This window comes from Equus przewalskii, chromosome 4, assembly GCF_037783145.1.
Source record: "Equus przewalskii isolate Varuska chromosome 4, EquPr2, whole genome shotgun sequence".
NCBI lineage: Eukaryota > Metazoa > Chordata > Mammalia > Perissodactyla > Equidae > Equus > Equus przewalskii.
This window is the reverse complement of record NC_091834.1, coordinates 26524269-26551610: the sequence shown is the minus strand read 5'-3', so window position 1 is coordinate 26551610 and position 27342 is coordinate 26524269. Positions and strand designations below refer to the sequence as shown.

At 34.3% G+C, this 27342-nt stretch overlaps 1 protein-coding gene across 19 annotated transcripts in view; it reads left to right on the top strand.

Annotated features, from left to right (window-relative positions):
* Positions 1–27342, top strand: part of CACNA2D1 (calcium voltage-gated channel auxiliary subunit alpha2delta 1) — a 515258-nt gene that overhangs the window by 411956 nt on the left and 75960 nt on the right. For all 19 annotated transcript variants that reach the window (XM_070617290.1, XM_070617294.1, XM_070617291.1 and 16 more), the window contains 2 exons: positions 10787–10945; positions 16298–16402. In XM_070617290.1, coding sequence (XP_070473391.1) covers positions 10787–10945; positions 16298–16402 — 264 coding nt within the window. The remainder of the gene's footprint in view (positions 1–10786; positions 10946–16297; positions 16403–27342) is intronic.

Sequence of the window (27342 nt, the reverse complement as noted above, 5' to 3'; positions counted from 1 at the left end):
AATATATTCCAAATTTTTTTTTTACTCCTCATGGAATCTCTTCTGCTTAACCCTATGCTCTATTGATGGGTATCTTCTTTGTTCAAATTTTTTCATTAATTTATACCATAATCATGCTGTTAAGTTTTTCATATATATAATCTCAGTGGAGCTGAGTTAGGTGGACTATAATTCCTTCAACTCTAGTTAATAACTTTCATTAACTGTTACTATTAATCCCAGATGCCATTTCATGTTTAAAAGAATTTATTGGTGATGTTAACAACCTTGTTTAAAAAGCAGTTATATCCGTTCTGTTAGGTGCATGTCTTATATATCAGCACAGATTAGAAATCACTTCTGTTTCCCTTGAGTCTTGATGCTTCCTTGCCTAGAGAGGTTCATGCTGATCCCCCACTTGGCTCAAATGCTTCCTTAGCAGAGGCCCTCCTTGACTCCTGTATCTCTAATAGCTTCCAGTTTTGTTTATTCTATCATGTTAGTTCTTCTCTATCACTTACCTCACTTCATTTTTCTTTATAGCATTTCTCTCCACCTGATATTTTATATACGTGTTTGTTCTTTGTTCATTTTCTGTATCTCTGTACTTCCTTCTCCCTGAGAGTAGGATGCTTCTTTGAGTGTAGGGACACTGTCTGTTTTGCTCAAATGTTACTGAATATAGAACTTTTAAAGGCACATAATGGTCCTTCTTGAATTGACTCTGCTTTTTTTGTTTATTATAACAGTGCTGGGAAAAAAAGTGCTACATAGATATGAGAATTTTATAAGAAATTTCAATCAGTGATAATATTTTGAATGACCAGAGTCATCCTCACTCATAGTGTCAGTCCTGCAGTACTTCTAGTCTGCAAATACATTAGATAAGTAAATCATTCTCTTGTGTTCTTTAAGCAAATCCAGCCATCACCACAACTGCACTTTTTTCAACTAGGAAAGATGTCCCAAGTAATTAGCTTCAGATGCCATGAAAACATTGAACATATTGCTCAGCTCTGCATCACAGTGTTGATAAAGAGGAAGAGATTGAAAAATATGTGATCATTTGGTCATTTTATTAAAGTTTCATATTTGAGAGTTAGCATTCAGATTTCCGCAAGCTATGAAAAAATATTTGTAGTAGAAATAATACTGATATGATTATTATATGTCAAGAATTATGGACAGAAAGGTACACATGTTTCTAGTTGAGTGAATGCCATGGAATCAGGATTGCACAGTGGTTAATTAAAAGATGGTTGAGAAATTACAGATATCAAGTAGAGATAAGCAAAGAAGCTAAATACAAACTACTTTTGAAGCAAAAGAATAGCATACTCTCACTTGCTTGAAATTCTTCTAGATGCTTATAATTAGAGAGGTTTAAAAGTTTTCTGTATCAAAACACAAATAGAATATATTAAAAATGCTACTTGGGGGAAGGGGCCAGCTTGATGGCATGGTGGTTAAGTTTGTGCATTCCACTTTAGCAGACCACGGTTCAAAGGTTTGGATCCTGGGCATGGACATAACACCGCTCATCAACAGTGTGGCAGCATCCCACATAAATTAGAGGAAGACTGGCACAGATGTTAGCTCGGTGACAATCTTCTTCAAGAAAAAAGAGGAAGATTGGCAACAGATGTTAGCTCCAGGCCAATCTTCTTCAAAAAAGAAAAAATATCCTTGGGACTTATTCATTCAACATTTCAACAAAGGTCAACAGACTGAATTTTGAATATGTTGAGATTCAACTTAAATGGAATATTTGTTTAATAGTGAAAACATTTATCAAAATTTTTGATTGGCGATGGTTTATAATTATAGGCAAACATAAATTTTGTGTCAATAGTTTTGTCAATATTTTCACTATTTTATTGGTGCCATTTTCTTTTGACATATGCAGAATTTATTATTCCTACTTATTTATGTAATTTTTTTTCTGATAGTTAAAACTATCAGCTCTAAATGATAGGATTTTAGAGTTTGAGGGGCTTTCCAAGAGATCTAGTAAAGTCTTTTATTTCAGAAAGTTGGAACCTCAAGTTCAAAGGAGATCTTTGAATCAGTTGTGGCCACTGATGCTTATTAGAGGTAAAGACTGAACTAGACTTGGTTTTCCTAAATTGAATGAAAAAATGGAAAATTCTTTATCAAAAATAAATCTTTTTAATACAGTAGAGCAAGGAAACCGCAAACCAGCAGCCGGTGTTGGGGGACAGCAACATCAATTTGAGAACAGGAGTGTTTAAAAGTCCCAGAGCACCATGGTGTCTCTAACTGTGGGAGGGTGACCACAACTTCTGGTTTTCCCTGGACAGGGATTAATAACAGAAATTAAAGTCATATTCACAACATTAGTCAAAATTGTGAATTACCTAGCAGTACTTTTAATAGTATATTTAGGACCTGCATTTTAAAAAGAGAAAAGAATATATGAGATCTATGTAGAAGACTTGAAATGGAGATCCAGTGATATGGAATTAATCACTAATTCTTCCTGGAATGAAAAGCCGACTTAAGTGAAGATGTCAGTTTTTCTCAGATTCATTGGTGAATGCAATTTTAATTTGACAAAAAGAATAGTTCCAAGGTTCAGTAAGAAGACAATCATGAAAAAAGTAGCACGTCAGGGTATTGGCAGCTTACCCTTCTGGTATAAATCAAAAGTGATTTGACACTGGAGGAGTGTGTCAGGAGTTTGAGTTTCAAGTAAAGCTCGGAGTCTTGTTTGCTGTGTGACTGTAGGCACTTTGCTTAACACTCTAAAACTCACTTCCTCAAGTGTAGAATGGAAACCGTATTAAAACTAAAACCAGAAGCTTGATGAAGGTTAAATGAATTAATATATTGAAAGTGCTTAGCGTGGCCCAGTTGTAATTCTCAATACGTGTTAGCTAATATTTTTATTATTAACATTAAAAAGCAAGAAGTTGGTGAAACAAAGGAAAAGTAAAAGAGTAAAAAATTCTGGAAATACATCTCAAATCTTAATTTATTGTAAAGAATGGGCCAGCCACGTGGCCAAGTGGTTAAGTCCTCGCACTCCGCTGAGCAGCCCAGGGTTTCGCTGGTTCGGATCCTGGGTGCGGACATGGCACCGCTCATCAGGTCACATTGAGGCGGCATCCCACATGCCACAACTAGAAGGACCCACAACTAAAATATACAACTATATACTCGGGAGACTTGGGGAGAAAAAGCAGAAAAAAAAACAAAAACGGAAGATTGGCAACAGTTGTTAGCTCAGGTGCCAATCTTTCAAACAAAAAAAAAAAGAATGAATCATGGACCAATAATTATTCAACAAAAGGTAAAATTGGTTATTTGAAAAAACAGCTTATTCTAATTGTCACCTCATGCTATGAGAGGAAAGAAATTTCACCATGGCTAATAACAAATTGTAACATAAGCAAACAAAATCATCAGAGACTGTATTGATGGATGGTTTTCTAACATTAAAATTATTTTGAGAAATCATAAAGAATAGGTTCAAAAGTTAAAATCAGAAAGTAAGCAACAAACTGGAAAAATAGGACTTACATTTCACATGATTATATGAAAATTAATATGAGAAAAAGTTTCACTTCATTAACCATTAACAAATTCCAAGTAATTAAAATATCGAAATATTCTTTTTGCTTACAATTTAGCAAATAAAAATGTTGTGTTTATGAGAGTGAAGTAAGACTGTTACACATATAATGTAGATTGGCACCAAGTTTCTGGAAAGTAATTTGGCAATAGATAAAGAACTTTGAAATCATTCTTAACTGGGAATATATAGATATGTGTAAGGATAAATGTTATCAGCTATTTTCTCTGTGTTTTAGAATAACCATTTTGGCTTTTTATAATATTCTATAGTTTCCAGATTTCCTATAAGAAATAGAAAAAATAAATAAAAAGTATTAATAGGAATAAAACTTAACCAAGATTTTAAAGATCACAGCCTCTGTTCACTTTCCTCTCATTTTCCTGCATCGCCATCTGGTGTCCTAAATGTGGATAGCTTCTGATACCATAATTTGTGATTGTACTGCCTGATAAGCAAAATTGTGTTGTTTACTTAATTTAGATAATTCATTTAAATTAATTATTTTATATAATATAAATTTTATTATAATTAAATTATATAAAGAAGTTCACTCATATTTTGTAATTTAAAAAAACACCCGTGTTCTAAAACAGAGTTCTTGTTTTTCTTGGTCATCTACACAGCTTGAGCTCACAATTTTTTAGTATTTTTTTTACATGCAAAAAAGAGGGAGGTCAGATCATTATAACATGTTCTAAAGAATAATTTAGATATGGAGAAATTTTTCAAAAACCGAGGAATTATTAAAATTATGTCCATTTTGCCCATCAAAGAATGTTTTACGACTAAATAGTGAACAATGTGCCCTAAAGCAAGTCTGCCTTTATGGGAGTTTAAAATGCATGGATGAGTTGAAGGGCTGGAAATTAAAGGCATGCTGACTGGTCAGACAAAGATTAAACGGGGCTCTTCTCTTTCTCTGCAGTTCCAAGTGGAAGAATACCACTTCTGGGTTTCTTCTGTCTTTAATTCTGTTGTTTTTTTACAGCTTCAGTGCATGGTTGTGTATCCTAGTTGTTAGTTTAGTTCTCTGTATGAGCCGCTGCAACAGTATGACAACTGACAGACAGGTGATGTGGTTCCAGGACCAGGAAATGAACCCAGGCCATGGCGGTGAGAGCACCAAATGTTAACCACTAGACCACCAGGGATGGCTGTCTTTAGTTCTTAATGCTTCTAGGGTAAAATTACTTGAATCCACCAACTTTTTCAAAGGGAGGCTTGGTGCTTCATAAAGGTGTATCACAGGTGCCGTTCCTAGACTAGGTTGCTTTCTAGGAACTTGATGCTACTTTGACTTATGGTATTCATCAAGGCAATGCCAACATTTCATTGTTTGTATCCCGGGTTAATCTGATAAGCAGCAAAGCCCCCTTTCTTACAAATATTTTGTGGAATGATTTCTTATTCAACAGAGGACATCAGAACAAAAATAGATGCTGCCTTTATAAAACCAAGAGTTTAAGTTACTTCATTTGAGAAATTAACGATTGTTTTTGGCTCTAAAGTGTCTTTTAATTTGATGTGTATACTTGACCATGATATATAATAGGGAGGTTCTTTGGAAGCATTGAAATTTACTGTTCATGGTTATCTCAGACTGTTTCAAACACTAAATAATGTTTGTTTAGTTAATGTTTGAGGGACACGTATTAAAAGTTGCATTTAAATTTTGTTTAAAGTTCACTAGGGCTGATATTATTTATCTGAATCTTTCCCATTAATCTAGGAACTCTTTCTGATTTCAGTATTGAGTATATTAATGTTTTTACCAAAATAATTTTTAAATTTACAGAGTTGCAGTTGATTTAACATCTGCTGTGTGCCAGACTCTATGCTATGTGTTCTATGTACATTTTCATTTGACAATTTTAATAAAAGTGTCTATTTGGACAAAATATTTATATTTATGAATGTACAAGTTTAAGAACATATTGTAGAGCTAAAATACAATTCCTACATTTATAAGTCTATAGCTTGATTATTGATCAACATTATGCACTACCTTCTAATTTTCTTATTCTCCATGCATTCATTCAGTAAATATTTATAGCATACCTATTACATGCCAAGTACCGAGGATGCAATAGTGAGGTGTCTATTTGCTTTGACTAGGTGGGCCTCTAATCCAGTGGAAGAGTCTATCCATATATCATACAAATAAGTATGAATCTATAAAATAAGATATTTCTACGCTTAGGAGAGCTTATAATGGGGTGATTTGACCTAATCAGGGAAGATGATGAGAACCTTTTATAAGGAAATAATCTTAAGTGGGACAACCAAGTGAAGAAGAGAAGTGTTGTAGGCAGAAGGAATAGGATATGTGAAAGGAGAAAATAAAAGAATGTCCAAATGCTAGAGCAGACATACAAAGTCCATCATGCTTTCTACCCCAGATGCTCACATTCACCCGCACAGCTTCCTGTCTCAGCATGCTAGCAGAGATTTTCGCAGCAGTTCTATATGGAACCTATGTGGTTGAATCTTCTGGGATCAAGAAAGGAATCAGTGTGATGTTAGTTTGGATTTTTCACTCTGTAGGGTTAGTTAAATGTACATTTTTAAAGGAAGTATTTTCTTAATAGACAAAAACAGGGCTATTTAAATCTATTTTCACTTAACATGTACCAGTTGAAAGCTTTATAATGTTAGATTATTAAACTTTCAACCTAAGGGTTTTAATATATGTGTAGTTTATATATTAAATGTGTAGTTTATAAATTAAAAACTGGGCACATATTACCAAACACTGCCATTTCAGTTTGTGAAAATAAGTCTGTTGCTTTTTTCTATTTAAAAGCAGATGAGTCTAAGATGTCTGTGAAATATATACTTGTTTAATTTAGAACTTTCAAAAATTTCTCATCCCTTTCCTAGAATAAGATTTGCTATAGGGACTTATACTTTGTAGTAGGTTATTCCTTTTTCCAATATTTATGAGTTTTATTATGAGTATAATTGTAGTATTTCTGTTATACACCACAAAATTTGTATTTAATGAATTGAATTTCCATTTAATCAGTGTATGCTAAAGTGACTTAATGAGATACTTCACTTTTTAAAAGCAGGTCAAGGCCAACCGAAAGACTCAGGGCAATACATTATTCAGTGCTCATTTTCTGCATAACTTGTCATTTTATCATGATTCATGATAAAATTCATGATTTAACTAAATCACTAATAATATTTCCTGTAATGATTTCTAATAATTCTCTAAAGTCAGACAGATTACTGTTAATGTATTGGCACACTATTTTTTTTTTAACTTTCTAACTCGGAAATTCTCACATTCTTTTGTTTTCAAATTGGAACATGTAGAATAAGATTGTGTCATATTATTGAAGAAAAGAAAAAAGAGGCAGTGGGATTTGGATCTGAAGATAATAAGTTTTCAACATTTGAATTTATAGAAAACAGTAAACGATTATGTTGGAGCTTTGTTCTCATACATATGGTGTACCTGAAAGCAGTGTTCAAAGTAAAAGTGAAAAAAAACTCAAATATTTATCTGTGCAGGACATTTTACTTCCTGTTTCATCTCCACTCTCTTCAAACCTTAGATCTCCTCCCTTAGTTTGTCCTGGTGACCTTGCCTCATTGTTCACAGAGGACAAAAGTCACAGACAGTAACTATCATCTTCTCAGCACCACATCTGTGTACTCCCAGCATCTATACTCAGATCCCACTCTCCTTTCCTAGAACAATGAAGTCAATACACATTTTCTTAAAGGGTTGTTTCTCTACATGCCATCCGTATCCCGTCCTTTATTTTTCATCTTTTTTCTATTTCCTGCATCGTTTTCTTCCACTCTCTTCAATATCAATCCTCTCTTGCTCTAGTGACCCTTCATTTTATTTTATTTATTTATTTTTTTAATTCTTTTTTTTTTAAGGTATACGTTTTGGGGAGGAAGATTGGCCTTGAGCTAACATCTGTTGCCAGTCTTCCTGGGTTTTTTTTTTTCTGCGCAAATCTCCAGTACATAGTTGTATATCCTAGTTGTAAGTCCCTCTAGTTATTCTATGTGGGACGCCGCCACAGCATGGCTTGATGAGCAGTGTGTAGGTCTGTGCCCAGGATCTGAACTGGTGAAACCCAGGCCACTGAAGCAGAGTGCACAAACTTAACCACTATGCCACTGGGCCAGTCCCTCACCGTTCATTTTAAAGAAGGCTGTCCTTGACATCAGATCCACCCTTGCTGTTTCTAGTGCCATTGAGTCTATTCCAACTCCTAGCAATGCTGTGTACACAGAGGGGACACCCAGGTCTTTTTGTGCCATTCTTTCACCTTCCAGCACTGTATCAGACAATGCTCCACGGTTCTTCATAGGGTTTTCGTGGCCAATTTGTTTTTGGAAGTGGGTGGCCAGGTCTTTCTTCCTAGTCTGACTTAGTCTGGAAGCTTGGCTGAAACCTGTCCATGGTGGGCGACACTGTGGGTATTTGAAATACCAGTGACATAGCTTTCAGCATCACAGCAACACGCAGTCACACATGCAGCATCACAGCAACACACAGCCACCACAGTATGAAAACTGACAGATGGGTGGTATGGTTCTCTGATGGGTAAATCAACCTGGGCCATGGACAGTGAGAGCACTAAACCTCGACCACTAGACCACCAGGGCTGGCCGACCCTTACAGGTGCTACCCTCTTTTTCTTCTCTGTTTCCCAGCCAAGGTGCTTTGAAGATGTGCCTCTGCACGTGCTACCACTTGCCATTGCTCTTCAGTGCTTTCCATTGGGTTCTGCCTGCACAGGTACCGCCTATATAACATGGATGAGTTCAGTGGGCATGTTTAAGTCCTCACCTTCTCTGTCTCTAAACTGTAATGTCTTCTTCTTGAGACATTTTTTTTCTCTCATCATCTAAGACAGTTGGGTCTCCTGATTTCCTTTCTGCCTCCATGGGAATTTACTCCTACTCAGTTTTCTCAGGGATTCCTCCTCTACTTCACTTGGTTTTAAACCAAATTTCTATGGTGAAGCCTTATATATTTTTCCCCCTTAACCAAGACTTTATTTGAGCCCCATGCTTTAAGTGTTATGATTTCTTGACATCTCCATTTGAATATCTCACTTATATTGCAAATTCACCCTCACTTCAATTTCTCTTCCCTATTCCTCAAGTATCCCTGAACCTGTCACTCCTCCAGTCCTCCAGTCATCCAGATGCAATGTCAACATACCGCTCTCTTACTTATCCACATACTCACTGCACCACTATGTCTTATTGATTCTGCCTCCAAAATAGATTGTGAATCCCTCCTTTTCTGACCATATCCATAAATGACAAAGCCACTTTATATGTTCAGCAAGGTTACTGCAATAGCCTTCTAATTATTCTCCCTCTTTTAAATTTTAGTCAACTTAAATCCATTTCCCAAAGAGCAGCTAGGGTGATCTCATAAAATTCTAGATTAAATTATTTTGCAGTGGGCTGTGCATTTCCGTTTGACAGAGAATAAAACTCCAATTCTTCAGCATTTCCATTAGATCCTGCCTCCCTCCCTGAACTCATTTTATGTCATTTGTCCTCATATGTGATTAAGCTAAACTCTCCTTTATGTTTCCCTAAAAGGGGCTCTTTTCCCCCACATCAGGGCCTTTTTACACATTGTTCTCTTTGCTTGGAATGTTCTTCCTCCCTAGCCTTCCAGACTCTTCTGCCACAGTGCTAGTCTGAGTCCTGACTCTCTGTTGCTTATTTGCTATGTGACTATGGACCAATTGTTTAACCTCTCTGTGCTTAAGTTTCCTCATGGATAATAATACTTATAGGGCATTTGCAAAGAGGAAATGAAGAATATTTGTAGAGTACATAGTAAATGCAGCACATAGTAAATACCGTATTAGTGCTTATATACATACATATAAAGGGTGTGTGTGGGCGCACAGGCATCATTTGCCTGAAAGCACAAAACTATCACCTGCCACAATTCTTGACACGTAATAGGCTGTTAGTAAATATTTCGTTAATGGATTGATGAAATATGGAGTGCACCTTATAATTAGGCTTCAGTGGTTTTCAGAGAAAAAAGAATGATGCATTACATTTATAAGAATATATAACATTTATAAAATTTGAAAAAAGAATGATGCATTATATTTATAAGAATATATAGCATTTATAAAATTTGAATTTTGGCTTGTGATCTACCTATTAAAATTATTTAATTATGTATTTTTGATCTGAGAATATCTTCAACATTTTATCTGGCCAGACCTACCTTCTGGCAAGTATGTTTTTGTTATTATTCTCATTTTGCAGATGTGACAGTCTATGCCCCAAGAGCCTGAGAGACTGATAAAAACAGCAGCGTTAATAAATGATAGGATGCCCCCATTCATCTTAGTATCCCAGATCTTATTGCAGGGCTTCTATTGTTCTTATCTTTTTGGACATATCCAGTGAACCATGTGAATACTTTTTACAGGCTTGGTGAAGTTACTGGGTGATTATTCTTAAATCTTCAATTTGGGGCAAGTGTCGTTGGAGTTTTCGTTCTCTCCTCCTGTAGCTCTTTGTTGTTCAGGCCTCATCACTTACAGCAATAACCATCTGCAGTGGTCTGCTTGCCATTTGCCTTGTCTCCAGGATTCCACTGCATTCTGTGTGTAAACTCTAGAGTGAGAGTTCGAAAAGGGCACCAGTTTTTCTTGATTCTTTCAGATTGCTTTCCTGTTTTAACTCCCAGAGAAAGACTCTGCCATCAACTTGCAAAATTACTAAACGTCTTTTCCTTTAATTCAGTGTACTGGTTTTCCATCTAGCTCTTTCTTGTGAGAAGCAAGTAAAATGCTCAGTTTGTCCCTGTGTCCTGTGCAGGCATCATCATATCATTTCTGGATTCTGAATATATTTAATTGTTCTTGAGTTTGTTTTTGTTTTGTGTTTGTCTAAATGCTTATAAAATTTGAAACCTGGAAAGCACCTCACATAACTCAAATTCCAAGTTTATACTCAGGGAAACCAAGCTTTAGGAAGGTAAGTGACAGGCTCAGGGTTACAGGAGGAGTTGGGGGCTTAGAGGAAAAAAACTCTTGGATCCTAGTGTACTTTTGTTACCAATATACTCACTTTTCTTTTTGAAAGAGAAAGCAATGCAATAGGACTGAGTAATATAAAAACAAAATTCAACAAAAATTATATGATTGACTTTAATGTTTATTTATATATTTACTTTTTTATCTTTTGCAGTTTAACAGCAATGCCCAGGATGTAAGCTGTTTTCAGCACCTTGTGCAGGCAAATGTAAGAAATAAGAAAGTGCTGAAAGATGCAGTGAATAACATCACAGCAAAAGGAATCACAGATTATAAGAAGGGCTTTAGTTTTGCTTTTGAGCAGCTGCTTAATGTAAGTATCAATACTATCCCCTTTTCTCTTTTATTGTTGAATTGCAGCATCTGAATTTCAGTATCTTGATAGTTACTGCTAACTAGGTATTAGATAACAGTGCTGTTTTTTATTTATTTAAAAAGCACATTTGTCTAGGCAATAGAAATCTTTGAACTATTTTTATTTTTAGATCCAAAATTCAAAAGGTATACAAAATGTAGATTTTCTTTTCCTTTTAGATCTTTTCTTCTGTCATTTTTTTCAAACTATGTTTAAAAAACTCATTTATAAGGTAATTCTTTTACTTTGACAAGCACTTGAAATTTAGTTGGCATATTTAGATTATAATTTTTTTTCTTATCTCTACTGCTACAGTATTTATCTGGAAACTTTCACTTTCAGTTATCAAATGGTTGCTGGGAATATTTTAGTTCTCAACATCTAGTTTGGGTGTTTAAGTTGTTCCTAAATGAATAGATAGGTCCAAACGGTAGATATTGAGATGAGCAGTAAGATAAGCCCCAGAGCTGGAATTCCTTCCTCAACGGAGATTCCTCTGAATGAATCAACCATCATTGTCTGTAGTTAGACTGTCAGTCTCTGGCATGCCTACTGTTTGCCCCACATCGTAGCACGTATCTCGCTGTACACTGTATTTTCAAATGGCTATGCCATCTATTTCATTTTGAACTATTTGAAAGCAGGGGCCATTATTCAGTTTTATATCTCTCATGAGATGGTATTATTGCAATGGTTGAGAGATGGACCTAACCTCTCTGTACCTTGGTTTAGTCACTTATACAATGGGGGTCACCACAGCCCATACATCAGATGGTTGTGGACAGGATTGTCCACAGAACCTGGCTCATAGTAAACTGCATGCAAGGATAGGTTGTTGTGTTGGTGTTGGAGTCATGGTCATTATTACCATGATTAGTGACTACCACATGGCTGGTACAGAGTCAGCTCATAATTCCTATCATATTTGTGAAATCACTAAATAAGCCCTTATATGTGGTCTTTTCTGCAAATCTGACTTCATTGTTCCCTAAGTGAATCTTCTAAACAGTTTTTGGGATTTCTGATTGGTTGATTTATTCATTTGTTCATTCAGCCAGTATTCATTGAGTGCCTCACAATTTCCTGTCACAGTGCTAGTGCTGGAATTACAGAAGTAAACAAGACTGCTTGCAAGAAGGTCCAGCATAACACTCTAAATCGTCATTCCTAGTACAGTGTGTTAGTGCTATTACAGGGCGTTTAGAGTGTTTGCTTGAGTGGCACAGAGGAGGGACTCAACTTACCCAAAGGAGGTCAGGAAAGTGTGGCAATTCCTTGAAAACGGGATTTGGGGGAATCAGTAGAATGTAGGTAGCTAGATGAGAGAAGGAAAATTATTTCAGATGAAAAGACCAGTGTGGACAAAGGCATAGAAGTATGCCAGACAACGTAGCACATTGGAAGAATTGCAGGTGGTTTGGCATGGTTGGGACGTAGCAATATAGGAGCAATGATAGAAATGGAAAGGCCATGATGTATCAGTTAATGAAGTGTTTAGGAGCAAACTAAAAGTTTATGGTATGAGGATATTCTAAGTTAAAAAGCTTTTGTAGAAATTCTGGTGTTGGAATAGAAGTGAAGAGATGTTAAGGAGAGTGACATGGTAACTGATTGGCTGGACCAGGAGAGGTTGCTGAGCAAGGGAAGGGGTTTTGGGTGACTCCAAGTTCTCTGAACTGGAATACACAAGAAGCTAGATAGAGGGAATGTGAGGGTAGAAAGAGCTGTTTCAGTTTTGTTGAGTTCGAGGTGGTGAAATTTATTAGATACTGTTAGATAAGCAAGAAAGGAGATAGAAAAGCAAAGAAATCTTAGGTAAAATGCATGTTTATTAAATGACATACCTTCATCAATTTAAAAAAAAGCAAACTTGGGGCCGTCCCCGTGGCATAGTGGTTAAGTTCGCATGCTCTGCTTAGGTGGCCCAGGGCTTGCAGGTTCTGATCCCGGGTGGGGACCCAGCACCACTCATCAAACCACTGTGGCGGCATCCCACATGAAGTGGAGGAAGAGTGGCACAGATGTTAGCTCAGCAACAGTCTTCCTCACACACAAAAGTGCAAACTCAAAACTTTGAAATTCAAATCTAATTGACCATTACATTGAGATGTATTCTTTCTGTAGTAAAGGAACATAATTTTTTTTAAATAACAATAGAGTTTTCTAGATCCTGGTGTTTAAATTACTCTTCTTAGTTTTGTTAATTTGCCTCACTTCCTTCCCTCCTATTCACGTTTCAGTTGTGAAATGACAAGGGGCCTCAAGCCTAATGTACTATTCAGAACTCGTCTCATTAGAAAGACCATGGTAACTCCCCGGTTCATTACTAGTTGCTGATAAAATATGATTTAACTCCTATTGGCCTCTCATACTACCTTTACCATCATTGTAAAGGATTTTTAATATGTTCTCAGTTATTCCTGCTGTAGGTCTCAAATGTTTTGCTTTCCACATGTTCCTTCTGTATGGCAATTATTCATTTTAAAATAATTTTCCCGGATATCATGGCCTGTATTATTCAAAGTTAAAGCATATTTTATCTCTTTGAACGCTTCTAGTCTTCTTATTATCAAGCAATGCCATTCCCTAGTCTTTGTTTGTCCTTGCAAGATTTACCTTTAAGATCACTGAAGCAAGTATCTAATAGAATTAGACATATCATTTATCCCACAGTAAACCTTAAATAGCTTCAGATAGCATTTCATAAAATATTACCAAATCGATTGAGATGCATTTTTCCAAAAATGTTTATTGAGTCCGTGTATCATAGATCTTGCACTATGTACTGTCCTCACAGGGGTACAACAAAGTGGATTAGGAAAGAACACATTAAAGTAAATTACTAACTCTACTAATTGTAATTTTATTGAAATGGTCAAATTCTTTCCTGTACTTAAGTGGTTATAAGTCAGTAGCGTGCAATTGTTGTGACTGCGATTCTTCAGCTAACTGCAAACCCGCCGGCAGGATGCCGTGATATACTGTGCTCTAGCAGAAGTCCTGAGAAGGCTACTTCTAGGAAGAATCATGTTGAAAATGAAACATTCCTTTATTCCGTCTTTTGTGTGTGTCCTAATCCTAATATCCGTCTCTCCTGGGAAAGGTTGTTTTTATTTTATTTACACTAATATACAAGTGATCAGCAAGACCCAATGTGCTAACTTACATTAATATTTGCATTTGGTAATAATAATACCTCCACTACTTCCAAAAATGAAACCAAGTCCTGTTGTAAAAATTTTACTTACTTTATCACTTTTATGAAATAGTCCTTTAGGTACTAGGTACATATTATTTTGTCTATTTTACACATGCAGATAAAAAAGATAAATCATCAGAGAAATTAATTTTAATTAAGGGATTTCAACACTTTTCACAAAAGTATTTTAATGAGAATATATGCAATTTTTTGTATAGTCAAATTCTCAGATGGTTATCCTGAAAGATAAGAATCATACTTCAGGGGTTGGCCCAGTGGGGCAGTGATTAAGTGCGCACGTTCTGCTTCGGCGGCCCTGGGATTGGCCAGTTTGGATCCCTGGTACGGACCTAGCACCGCTTGGCAAGCCATGCTGTGGCAGGTGTCCCACATATAAAGTAGAGGAAGATGGGCATGGATGTTAGCTCAGGGCCAGTCTTCCTCAGCAAAAAGAGGAGGATTGGCGGCAGATGGTAGCTCAGGGCTAATCTTCCTCAAAAAAAAAAAAAAAGGAAAAGAAGCATGCTTGAATGTGACAAATTGTATTAGTCAATACTTGTGTTTTCACAATGCTTGGTTAGAAACTTTAACTGCTGATGTTCAAATGGACTAGTCAATGGGGTGAGATAATATGAAACAGGGTCTTTTTATCAATAAAGCAAAATGCTGTCTTTGTTAATTTTTAAAACATGAAATGGGGTTTATTTTCTTTGAAAAATAAGATTGAGTATGGTGCTTCAGTAAGCTCAAACATTACAGAAGAACTAACGATTTTTTTAAAATATTAGTCATATAAAGGCCAGGGCTGTGCTGTCCAAAATGAGGCCGTTGAGCACTTGAAATGTGGCTGGTCTGAAATGAAATGCGTTGTAAGTATAAAATACACATGAATATTGAAGAGTTGCGATGAAAGGAAAAAAATGTATATTATCTCAATAATTTTTGTATGGATTGCATGTTGAATTGATAATATTTTGGATGTCTGAGTTATCTAAAGTTAATTCTAATAATATATTTTACTTGTTTCTTCTTATATTCTCTACTGTAGCTATTAGAAAGTTTAAAATTACATATTAGGCTCACACATCTCCATGCAAAAGCACTGAGCAAGAGAGTTGACATTTTCAAAGAAGCTGAGCTAATTAATTCATTAATTAGTGTGATCTTTTATACTTAACACTCTTGCAAACACATTTCACAACAGTAGACAGGCTGAGATTATAATTTCAGACTTCAAGAAGTCCACCTTTGGAAAGTGTTCATTTTAGTGATCCTTTGGTGCTAATCCATTGTTGTCCTATGTCTCACTCTTTGGGGACCTTAAAGTTTATGAGAGGATTACCACTGGAATTGAGCCTTTTAGGATTAGAATATGTGTGGCAGGTTGAGAGAGGTTAGGAGGATTGGCATTTACGAAGATATGAAAGAACATTGGGTGTTCCCTAACAAGGAGTTTACAATTTCAGAAATGTAAAGTAAATAAAGTAGGATTGAGAAGAAGGAAGAGAGGAAAAATGTTAGTAAATGGATTGAAGATATATGTGAAAGAGTATGCACATTTTTTATTAATATTATTTCTTTGTTTCTTATATAAATTATAAAGGCATAAAATTGACATAACCATTAATTAATTTAAAACCTATTTATTAATCTGAGAATTTACTATGTGCTTAGCACTCTTCTAGGTAAGATAAGAACACTGACCAAAATGACAAAACTTCATACCCTTATAGTGCTTGCATTCTCTTGGGGGAAGCCAGCAATAAACAAACAAATAAAATATACACTATACATAAAAGTGTAAAATGATGTGGAGAAAAATACAGCCTGAGAGGGAGATTGCAATTTAAAATGTAGTTGTCGGGAATGTACTCACTGACAAGGTGACATTTGATCAAAGACCCAAAGGAAGTGAGGCCTATAGATATCTGAGGGGTGAGGGGAGACCCTGTGTCGGTAGCCCTGGCCTCATCCAGGAACTGGTTTCGAAAAACTTTTTGAAGAGACATTTCACTTATTATTTGTAACTTGTTCATGCTCTTTGTATATTGCTTTATATTCCCCACCTCTTATTATGCATGATATACTTTTTTCTTTTTTTTTTTTTACAGTATAATGTTTCCAGAGCCAACTGCAATAAGATTATCATGTTGTTCACGGATGGAGGAGAAGAGAGAGCCCAGGAGATATTTGCCAAATACAACAAAGACAAAAAAGTGAATCAATTTTATAACATTTTAATTTTAATGTTAATTTAGATGGTTTTTAAAGAGATAGTAGGAGGACAGTAAAAAGGAAAATTCTTGGTTGAAAACACTGTGTGCCTATTATAAAGTCATACATCTCATGGATTATAAACCATGGCTGAATTAGAAAACCGTTAAGTATTTTTTATGAGATTCGTAAGTACCTTATGACTAATTTGTTAATAAAATAATTTGAGCCTATAGAATTGTATTTGATTCTTATTCTTTGATTTAAGTTGTTCTAAGATAAATTTATATCACTTAATTATTAAAGATTATAGTAATATTCAAATTCCTAAATACTCATAAAAAAGTCTCCACAGACATTATTTTGTAGATTTACAAATAAAGCAGTTTACAACAGCAATACTGCATCCTCATTTGAAGATGATACCTTTCAAGAAAAGAGTTAAGGCAAATCCTTTTATAAGTAAAACATTTTAAAAGTATGCCATTTCAGTAGGCAATGAAGAATGTGAAGATGAGCGTCTTGAGGTTAGAAAATGGTTGTTTTACTTCAGAGGAAAGTACTGTAGAGAAACAATTGTTTTGAAAGTTCACCCATGTAGCTGAACCTGCTGGTAGTGTGGATAATATCAACCGTAACTGTTTTTTCTAGCAGTCCCACCATCAGCTTATTTCAATCTTCTAAGTGACTTCACATTTTATAAGAGAGCAATGATTCTCAACTCGGTTTCCTAAAATGCTAAATATTCACAAAGAAAAAAAATAAAAATTATAAGCTATTTCCTCTGTTTCAAAAAGTCCAACAGAAATTATACGTTTATCCAAAAGAAGACTGCAGGGTAAAATACTATTTCGCTTTGCTTTTAATTGGAATTTTCACCATTTAGAGAGGTATGGCTCATGGTTAGCTCAAATGGATTGTTTTTATACATCTGAGGAATTGAAAAGACAGAAAAATATGAATTAATATACTTGGGTATAGGTTTATTTTTTTGGCAGGAAAAATCTTGTGAATAATGGGGTACAATATTGATGAAAATTTTGGGAACACTTTAAAACACTCTTGGGTACTCTTTAGCCAATATGTTATTTGAAAATGATCAAAGAATTGAAAATGTATACATGCATGTAACTTCAAATTAGTCACAAATCTTTTTAATACTCAACTCTGACTACTGCATATGCTATAAACATGATGTCATATAACATAAGTTTAATGCAAGGGCTTTTTTTAAACACTTGGTGATTTTAATGGTATAGAAGAGTCATTCCTTTTGAAAAAGTTGATAAGTGGACTGAGCTTATTAATGAACTGTGAATACCTTCAGATGATAACCTGATTTTATGAATATTCCTTTCAAAGAAATTGTCAGAATTAAAAGTAACGAGATGCGGGTGCATTATTCTAATATATAATGTACTTATTTAGTAACTTCTACTCATTGTTCAAAATTCAATGTAGTCATCACCTAGAGGATGTCTCTGACACTCCCTTCCTCCTTCAGGCTTGTTCAGATTCTGTGCTCTGACCCCATAGCACGGTGTATGGAGTCCTACATGTCCCTCACACTGACCCCTCTCCGGATTACAAGGTCCTACATGACTGAGCTTGTGTCTGTTTAACTTTGAACTCTAGACATCCAGCAGAAGTTGAGTTTCAAAGATAGTTATCAATACATGACAATAAATAAATTGAGACCAACAAAAGTTGGAAGCATGATTTCTGGTATAGGAAAAATTCATAATTATAGAACATGACTTGGGGCAAGGAATATTCTGCTTATTTAAGTATTCTGAATAATCTAACATTACCATATTTTCAAGAACTGAAATATAACAAAATTTAACACAAAATTCAACTTGTATGAATATAATAAAAATATATTTATCTCAAAATTCTACTAATTGATCTTACTTTGATAATTTGAAAGAGACTTTTTGGTATCTTATACCTAGTCATAATTTTAAGTATAGTTTATCTTATGAAAGGAGTATATATATGCAAGCCCCACTACTTGTATGATTTTTTTTAGGAGATATAAGTTTAAATAAATCATCTTATATTGTGATATCCACATCAACCACCAGGAATCTAGTTCACCTCTGGATATTTTTCTTCAAAAAGAAAGAATTTCTTAAACAAATATGGCAATGAATTTCACATTCTACATCAGAATTTGTGCCTAAGATAGACCTTGATTTTAAGGAGTACGCAAATATTTTTAAAGAAATTTAAATGAAAGAATATAAATGTATAAAAAGAGAAGTAATTTTCATCTAAACTTGTAAAATTCTTTTTCCCTTTTCCAAAACTCTGTTAGCATCCAGGATTAACACAAGAATATGTCTTGGAAGGCATATCTTAGGGGTTTTGTTTTTCCTTTTTTAAAAACAATACAGGAGTTTTTATGTCATAAGGACAGCAATTGTATTCTAACCTCTATTTTCACAAATTGTTCAATTGATTGAATAAATGAAGAATTTACCAGTGTAAAGCCATTTTTCTATGCATACATCCTAAAAATGTCCAATCTAAATATTATCTTGAAACACTGCTTCTCATCCCCTTCACCTTTTATAAGAACACAACTTTTTAAATAAAGGCTACTTGCAACATACTAAACCATGTAATGAATGATTCATATCACATTTACATTTGTAAAACTAATGCATCTAGTCTTACTCAACAATCCTGCTGTTTGTCTATTGATATATTGACTGCTGTGCTTTAAGGACACACACTTTTCTTAAGGGCACATAACCTTTATTGATGCCAAACCAACTTTGAAAATTAAGTAGTTAGTGCTTAGGTTCTGTGATTTTTAAATAAATGTTATTTTTATCTAACATAAAAATTAAGACGTTCTTGGAATTAGATATTTTATTGTTTATGTTATTCTAATTTCAGTGGCTGTCGTAAAGTTCTGTGATATATGCACTTCTGTGTATACATACCTACATACAAGGTCTATCCATACCCATTTATATCTATTTTAGAGGGACACCCGCTCTGTCCATTGTATCTCCAGAAACAAGGAACCGTGTTTGTAACTTTGGCATGAGCTCTCTTATGTAAAGTGGTCTGAGTACAAGCCAACAATTGAGAAGTAAATGAGGGGTGAGGAAGTAGAAATCTAAATATAAACCATTTTTTTCTAACGTCTTTGCAAATTTGCTAAGAAATATTGGAAAAAAAAATAATACAGTCAACTCCAAATCAAGTTGTGTACACACACACATATATACGCATACACACAAGCACCCGTATATTTGTGTTTTTTTGTGAGTTTTTGTTTGTTTTTTTAAGGAAGATTAGCCCTGAGCTAACTGCTGCCAATCCTCCTCTTTTTGCTGAGGAAGACTGGCCCTGAGCTAACATCCGTGCCCATCTTCTTCTACTTTATACATGGGACGCCTACCACAGCATGACTTGCCAAGCAGTGCCATGTCCGCACCCAGGATCAGAACCAGCAAACCCCGGGCCGCCAAAGCGGAACGTGCATGCTCAGCTGCCGAACCACCGGGCTGGTCCCTGTTTGTTTTTTTAAGATGGAAGAGCTAATTCATTATTATATGTTATAGGTTAATGAAGGGATCCACAGATAGAAAGCTTAGAGATACAAAACAGAGAAAGAATAATTGATGGAGATCTTTGAAAGAGGAGGGATTGAGAGAGATAACATCATATATTTCTGAATTGGACAAGTAGGAATGCTATTTCTGGAAACATTGCTGTACTACATGTTATATGTACTCTACTTTCAGTTCAGTGCCTTCCCACGTCTTCTAATGTGGGAAAACTTTGTTAAACAAACAAAATATTCATCCCTTGGTATTTCATGTTCTGTATCCACTAACAGTGAAAACAGATGATGGCAACCATTTTTAATTCAGTTATGTTTTCTAGTGTATTTATATTTTGTCAAGACATTTAATAGTTTATTTATGTTAAGGGAATATGTGTTCATAAAGTGTGTATATGTACATACTAAAAATAATGTGTATATGTATAAAAGGGAATTTTTACCATCTTCAAATATGACTTCAAATGCTTCTGGATGAATTGAGGAATCATTTCTAACTTCCCCTCATTCAAAATTCCCTACTTCACACCCAACCATCCTCTCTGAGAGATTTGCAGCCTACAGATACTGATATAAAAGATAATTATCGGGGCTGGCCCCGTGGCCGAGTGGTTAAGTTCGCGCGCTCCACTGCAGGCGGCCCAGTGTTTCGTTGGTTCGAATCCTGGGCGCGGACATGGCACTGCTCATCGAGCCACGCTGAGGCAGCGTCCCACATCCCACAACTAGAAGGACCCACAACGAAGAATGTACAGCTATGTACTGGGGGGCTTTGGGGAGAAAAAGGAAAAATAAAATCTTTAAAAAAAAAAAAAAAGATAATTATCTATGCTTGTCATCTAAGGATGTGTATGACAAATTAATTCTATATGGGCAAAATTAATATTCATTACATAATTTTCAACTCAGAATTTCACTAGTCACATTATCTTTCAAATGGCCAATGTGTAAAAATGAAATTTGATAGATTTAATAAAATATTAACTTTCGATACTCTTAAAAATTCTTTGATTATAACTATTTTAAAACACCTGCTTTTTAAAAGTCCACTTGTAACATAAAAATATCAAAATTACAAAGTCAGAAAGAAAGTTTGATGAGCTTTCAAAGAAAAAGATATTTGAAAACTACTCGTAGAATCCTACTTTTTCCCCAAGCCTCTTGCTTGGCATTAGTGTGGCTGCTGAATGCTTCAATTACACTCATTTTTCATCCCGAGGACATCAGAAATCATTTAGAGCAACCCAGGTAGATGTGATGAGGTACATCCGGCGAGCTGATGAATGAAGCTGCAGATAGACAGTCCGATTTAACGAGGCCAAAAGTTTTGAGAATCAGAACAAAATGTTTGGGTTCTTTTGTGAAATGTAGTACTCTTGAGAATTAATCTACCTGATTATAGATAGGTGCAGCTTTAAAACTGAATCCATGTTAATCTTTTCTCACAGCTGTTCCAAATTAAAATGCATTCACTTTCTAATCTTTACCTGCAGCAACACCATTCCTTAGGGCTCACCCATGTGTACGAGACTTCCTTAAAAATGGTGCCAAAACGAAAATGAACTATATCATGGAATCCAAACAAATGAATAAAGGAAAGTAAAACCAGACACAGAGTTGAAAGCTAATTCCCAGGCTTAGCCATATTAAAGTATGTGCCTTTCTGTAGAACAGCTAAGAGATCGGCTGGCAAGACACACTTAAGGTTGTCTAGCTAACTAGAAAATAGTTCTCTGAGTCTTAGCTTAATTCTGAGGATGAATGAAAAAATCAAAAGGCATTCAAAATTAATAAAATGAAAATTTCAAAATAACTAATGAATTGAATGAGAAGAACAAATTGAAAAAAGCATATAATAGATATAAAATAAATTTCAAAATAAAGAATGCATAGCTAAAGTTATAATCACTTGGCAATAGTTGGATTATTGTTTTTTAAATTTTTTAAAAAGTGATTGAAAAAGTCTTTGCTATTTTTCTGTCAGATCCAAAGTAGAAAGAAATAATTTATAGCCTACAAAAATCTAAAGCAAGTCACAAATGATTGACTATGTGTATGTTTTATATAGTAAGAGTGAAAATTGTCAATTAGTTTTTCAACAGATGGCAGGGAAAATAATTCACTGCCTTCTCCACTGTATCTGCCTGCCTTCTCCATCAGGCAAGAACGAAGCCTTTGGAAGGAATGTTCAAACATATGATACTAAACGGCATTCAGACTTGTAAAATATTTAATACTGTTTGACATATGCACTGCTTCCAAACAGTTTCATTTCAGATATTTTGCTACTTTAAACAGTTGCCGAAATATTTTCAGCTTTAAAATAGGAATTATACTTTTATTTATAAAAATGAAATATATTATTTATGCTAGAATTACTGTATCGCTGTATATACTGTATAACTACAGTGTAACATTGAGTCTACCAATAGAGAGGTCATCAGCTTGGAAAGGCATGATGTGTGTGTGTGTGTGTGTGTGTGTGTCCTTGTCTCTGACAGATTTACTGACATTCGTTTCTCTTTGAATAAAATTAATGTTGACAATTAATGCCCTAAACTAAGGAAAATCTTATCAGGTAACTTTTCTTCAGGTTTAAGCAATATTACCTCCATGCATTTTATAGAGTCTTTAGTACCTAAAACAAATCTAATGAAAAATGAGATTAAATATGACATTAAGCACAAAATATGTAACATGACATAAATCTTAGAGTGCAGAAAATGCACTTGAAATAATTTCTAGGTAGAATTGTACAACAACCCAGAATTAGGATTGTCCATTATTTATGTTAAAATGCCATACCAGAAAAGGCGCTTTGTTCTGCTTTTTCTGTAATTGCCTTCTTCTCAGATTAAGAACTCTGCTTCCAATGTGTCTCTGTAGGGGAGTCTTCCCTGCTCAGTCTCTCTAGGGCACTTCCCTTTCCCCAGACACCTCCTTTGTCACTCTCTATTTCAGCACCCTCTTTCCTATTTGTTTTCTTTCTTCTAGATTACTGTTTTTGATTATTGTAATTATGTATTTGTTCACTTTTTATTTTGAACTCTCTTCTATTATAAGATCCATGAGTAGGAGCTTTGTTAGTTTGTAAACCTGCCATTGAATCCTTAGAGGCTAGCACAGGACTTGAAGCACAGTAGTTACTAATATTTACTGATAGTTTGGACATATTGGTAAATATGCAACAAATATACTTCTAAGGTTAACTATAAGAAACTCATAAATGTTAGAAAAAACTCAATAGCTTTGTTCTTTTAAAAATCATTTAAAACAATAATTTTGCCTGTATAATTGGAATGTGGAGTAAAATTGATATTCCACTCTTGGCATATGTCATCTTGTAAATAGAGAAGGCTTAAGTTTATATAAAGAATGATTGTATTGATGGTGCCTTTCCATTCACCCTAATCAGTCCAACACATAGGTTTTCATGAGTATTCTTATTATTACTGTCAGAAATATTTGGCATTACCCAAGAAGAACATCTGAAATTAATCATCATATAGCTTATTTTCTCTCAGCTGAGGTAGTCTTTGCGGAGCTACAAGTTGCTTGGAAATGCAGTGTGCCCACAGCTTATTCCTCCTTTATCAAGTACTATGAGTGCATGCAGAAGGAAGGGCAATCCGAAATTACTTCCTTATAATCAGATAATGTGAGAGTGATTCATTATAGTTGTGGTAAACTTAAAAATACCAATATAATCCTAAGGAAGGTATCTGTATTACGTACCCATATGTAAGACGTGAGAAAAATATCAGCTTAGTTTTTAAGATCATGTATGCAAAACCTACGTGACTGCTACATTTTATTTTTCTTTTTAAAGTTTTTTTGTGTTATTTACTTGAAAAAATTCAACAGACGCTGATTAAATTCTTGCCTCTGTCAGATCCTGGGAAATTTTATATAGATATATTTCATATGGATGCAATAGTATTTACACAATATTGGTCCTTTTTCTTCAGAGTTCATTGTAAATGTAGGAAAGTAAGCTGAATTTGTTCCTCTAGAAAGGTGTTATTTTGAGTTACTTTAAGTTCTTTTTTGAAGAATGAATGGCTAATATCCTACTAATGGAAAACATTACCTCATTGAATTCTGGTAGTTTGACTGTATTTGATGTAATCATCATCTTCTTCATTACCATAGCTAATATTTATTTAGTTTATGATTTTCCATATAATATAAATGCTTTACATGTATCATTTCATTTACAACTGAAATAGTAATATGATAAAAGTATTATTACCATCAACATCATCCCCATTTTGGAAATAAAACCAAAATTTGAGAAGTAATGTAACTTGTTGAAAGTCACATGACTACTAAGTGGCAGTCAAGAATTCAAATGATCTACAGTCCCAATTTCATAACCTCCTGTGGAATGTACTTGGCTGGCCATCCATCACTCTCTTTCTCCTGGGTAGCCCTGTCGCTATGCCAATGGACCTGGGTGGTCATCTGTCTCTCTTTCTCCCAGGCAGCCCTGTGGCTATGCCAATCATCATCTGACCACACAGGAGTCTTTCTTCTAGTTGGACAGCAAGACTTTACCAGTAAGAGACATGCTTCTCATAGCCTTAACACACAGGCTAAGATGGATTAAACTAAGCCGTCAAAACTCTGCAGGCTGCAAGTACTTTTCAGATCATCAAGCTTTATAAATATAAGTGTGAAAGGTGAATTTGGACACCTTTATTTATTTCATAATGGTATAAAACTAGAGATATGCATTAGTCAGATGCTCTAGATTCTGGTCTATTTGTGGAATTCTGTAGAATTTTCTCCACTGTAGAATTCTGTTCTAAAATATTCAGTCCAATCTAGTATTTATATAGGCTTAATGCCAAAAATTTTAGTACATACAGTAAATTAATAAAACTCATTTCTGACATCATTTTTCTGTCATGTTTCATTAGCTAAAGTTTTAATTTTAGTTTTATTGGCATCCTTTCTTCATAGTCTCATTTTCATTATTCCTTGGAGATTTGCCTATTGTATATTAAACTTGAACTCTGGGTAACTGATAATTGTTGAGGTGACAGTTTCCAGTAACTGGGTTCTGCTGGGAAACAAATTCCTATGGCTTTTTAAAATAGGTTGACCCTGTGGCTTTGGAAAAATCTTAATTGAAGACAAGTATTTTAGTCTTCAACAAACAAAACAAAACAAAATAAAAAACAGGATTAGCAGAAGTCCAGAGTTGTAGGATTAAGTTATAAATCAGTAGTATATTATGGAACAAATCAGTTATCCATTTTTTAATAACCAGATTTGCTGTTAATTAAAAATTTTCTGTAATCAAGTAGGCCAGGCTTGACATATCAACTTTATAGTACTGGAATTATGATATTCTGTTCAGAGAAAAATTGGTTTTTCAAACACCTCAAGGCAAAATTTTGTAAATTTGCAAATAATAAAGACTGATTTTTAATTAAGTTTAATTTTATTAAATAGGTTCTTAAATTACTATTGCCTTTATGAATATACTTATGTAACTAAGCATGGGTCAAGAATTATGAGAAATTTTTTTCATTCTCTAGGAATAATGCAGTACTTAAATCATATATGTATTAAGTATAATTTATTTTGCCTGGAAAGTTTTTTTCAACTCCATTAAACAAGTCTGCATAATATAAAATGAAATGATTAAGAATTTACTATGATGTAAGTATAATGAAACTGCCCAAATTACAAAACACAAGACAACTACCAGCCCAGTTTGGGTTCTGCTCTATTGTAATGAACTGATTTGTATGTTAGAACACACCAAAGCTTGTCTTAGATCCTTCTGGTAAGAAGTTGAGACCACTTATTTGGCTGTTCACTTTTTTTCATTTAATAAATATTTGCTTCCATTTATATGTAAGGCACTACAATAGACGCAATAGATACAGTAGTGCAATCATGGAACTGTTTTAACCCAACCCCGTGTTTATTCAATACTACCTTCCCATGTTATTTCTGTTAAAGATCTGAGCTCCAGCATTATGAAAAATATTTTTCAAAGCCTTTCTATAACTGCATATGTTTCATATATGACCCTCACAGAAGTAAACATTTTGAAACATTAGCCTATCTAAAGTCACACAGATTGCTTGAGGAACATTTACCAAGTTTTCTAGGATCATTTCACTTAAAACATAATGCATTTGTTGCATGAATCTAGTATTGTGATTATAAATGTACTTCTAGGCGTGAGTAAAGGAATGTTTTCTCCACAAAAGTTGACTTTGCCTTGCTGTAGACAGAGTGTAGAGTAACTAATTTACGCAATTGAAATTTTAGATGAAGTATGTCACTTGTGTGACTTCCTATTAAGTATTTCAAGATATTTTGTATGTCATTTTATTTGTTTTTATGTAAGATCATGCAAATGCACTAATAAGAAAAGAACTCTAAAAGTATACATCTTTGAGAATGTAATTTACCTTGATTTTTAAATTGTGCATATTTCAAGGCATCACTTTATTTTTTCTTTCTCCCAAATTATAGCTTAATAAAAACTGTGAAAGTAAACAAGTGGAAAACATCAGAAGAATGGGGAGATGGTGATCATCTCTGTGGATTTTGGCATCTGGAATTTTAGAATTAGTTCATTGACTGTTCCACAGGGTGGCAGTAATAGAGCATGTAATAGAAGGAAGACTAGCTACAATTCTAAGTGGAAAGTTATTGCACAAAAAATGTTTTTTAAATTTCACCAATTTATTATGTACATGTACTATAAAATGTATGCTGCACATTTCTGAAATCAATGAAGTTAAAATTCTTATTACATGATTAGCCAAAATATGTAAAGCAAAGTCAAATTAAGCATGGGTATGGCATCTGGAATTGAAATAATGTTTATATTGATTTTTTCATTATCATATAAAGAATTAAAAATTTTGAGTGATTTATATTAAACTTTTTCTCAACTAAATATATATTTTTAAATCTTTTCTGAAAATTCTAAGATAGTCTATAAAATCATTAAATATATACATGTGTTTTGTGTGCATGTATGTGTATACAACACACACACACAGCCTGAGATACAAATAAGCATCTTGGATATATTAGAAAGATTTTGTAAATATTGTATGGCAGTTGCAGAAATTATAAAAAGAAGGTTGCATTTGTAATTCTTAAGATTCTAGTAACCACTAAGAGAAAAATTTCAGAAAAATAGTGTCTTTAAAAATGTCTACATCAAGGCAAATAAAAATTGGGACAAGGGGTACAAATTATACATTTATAATATGGGAATGACTCAGTCAGTTAATGTAGCTACTAATGTTCAAATAGGCAAGGACCTATGTGAAAGAGAACAGAGACCAAAAAAAATTAGTGTTTAAAAATTTTATAAAATTA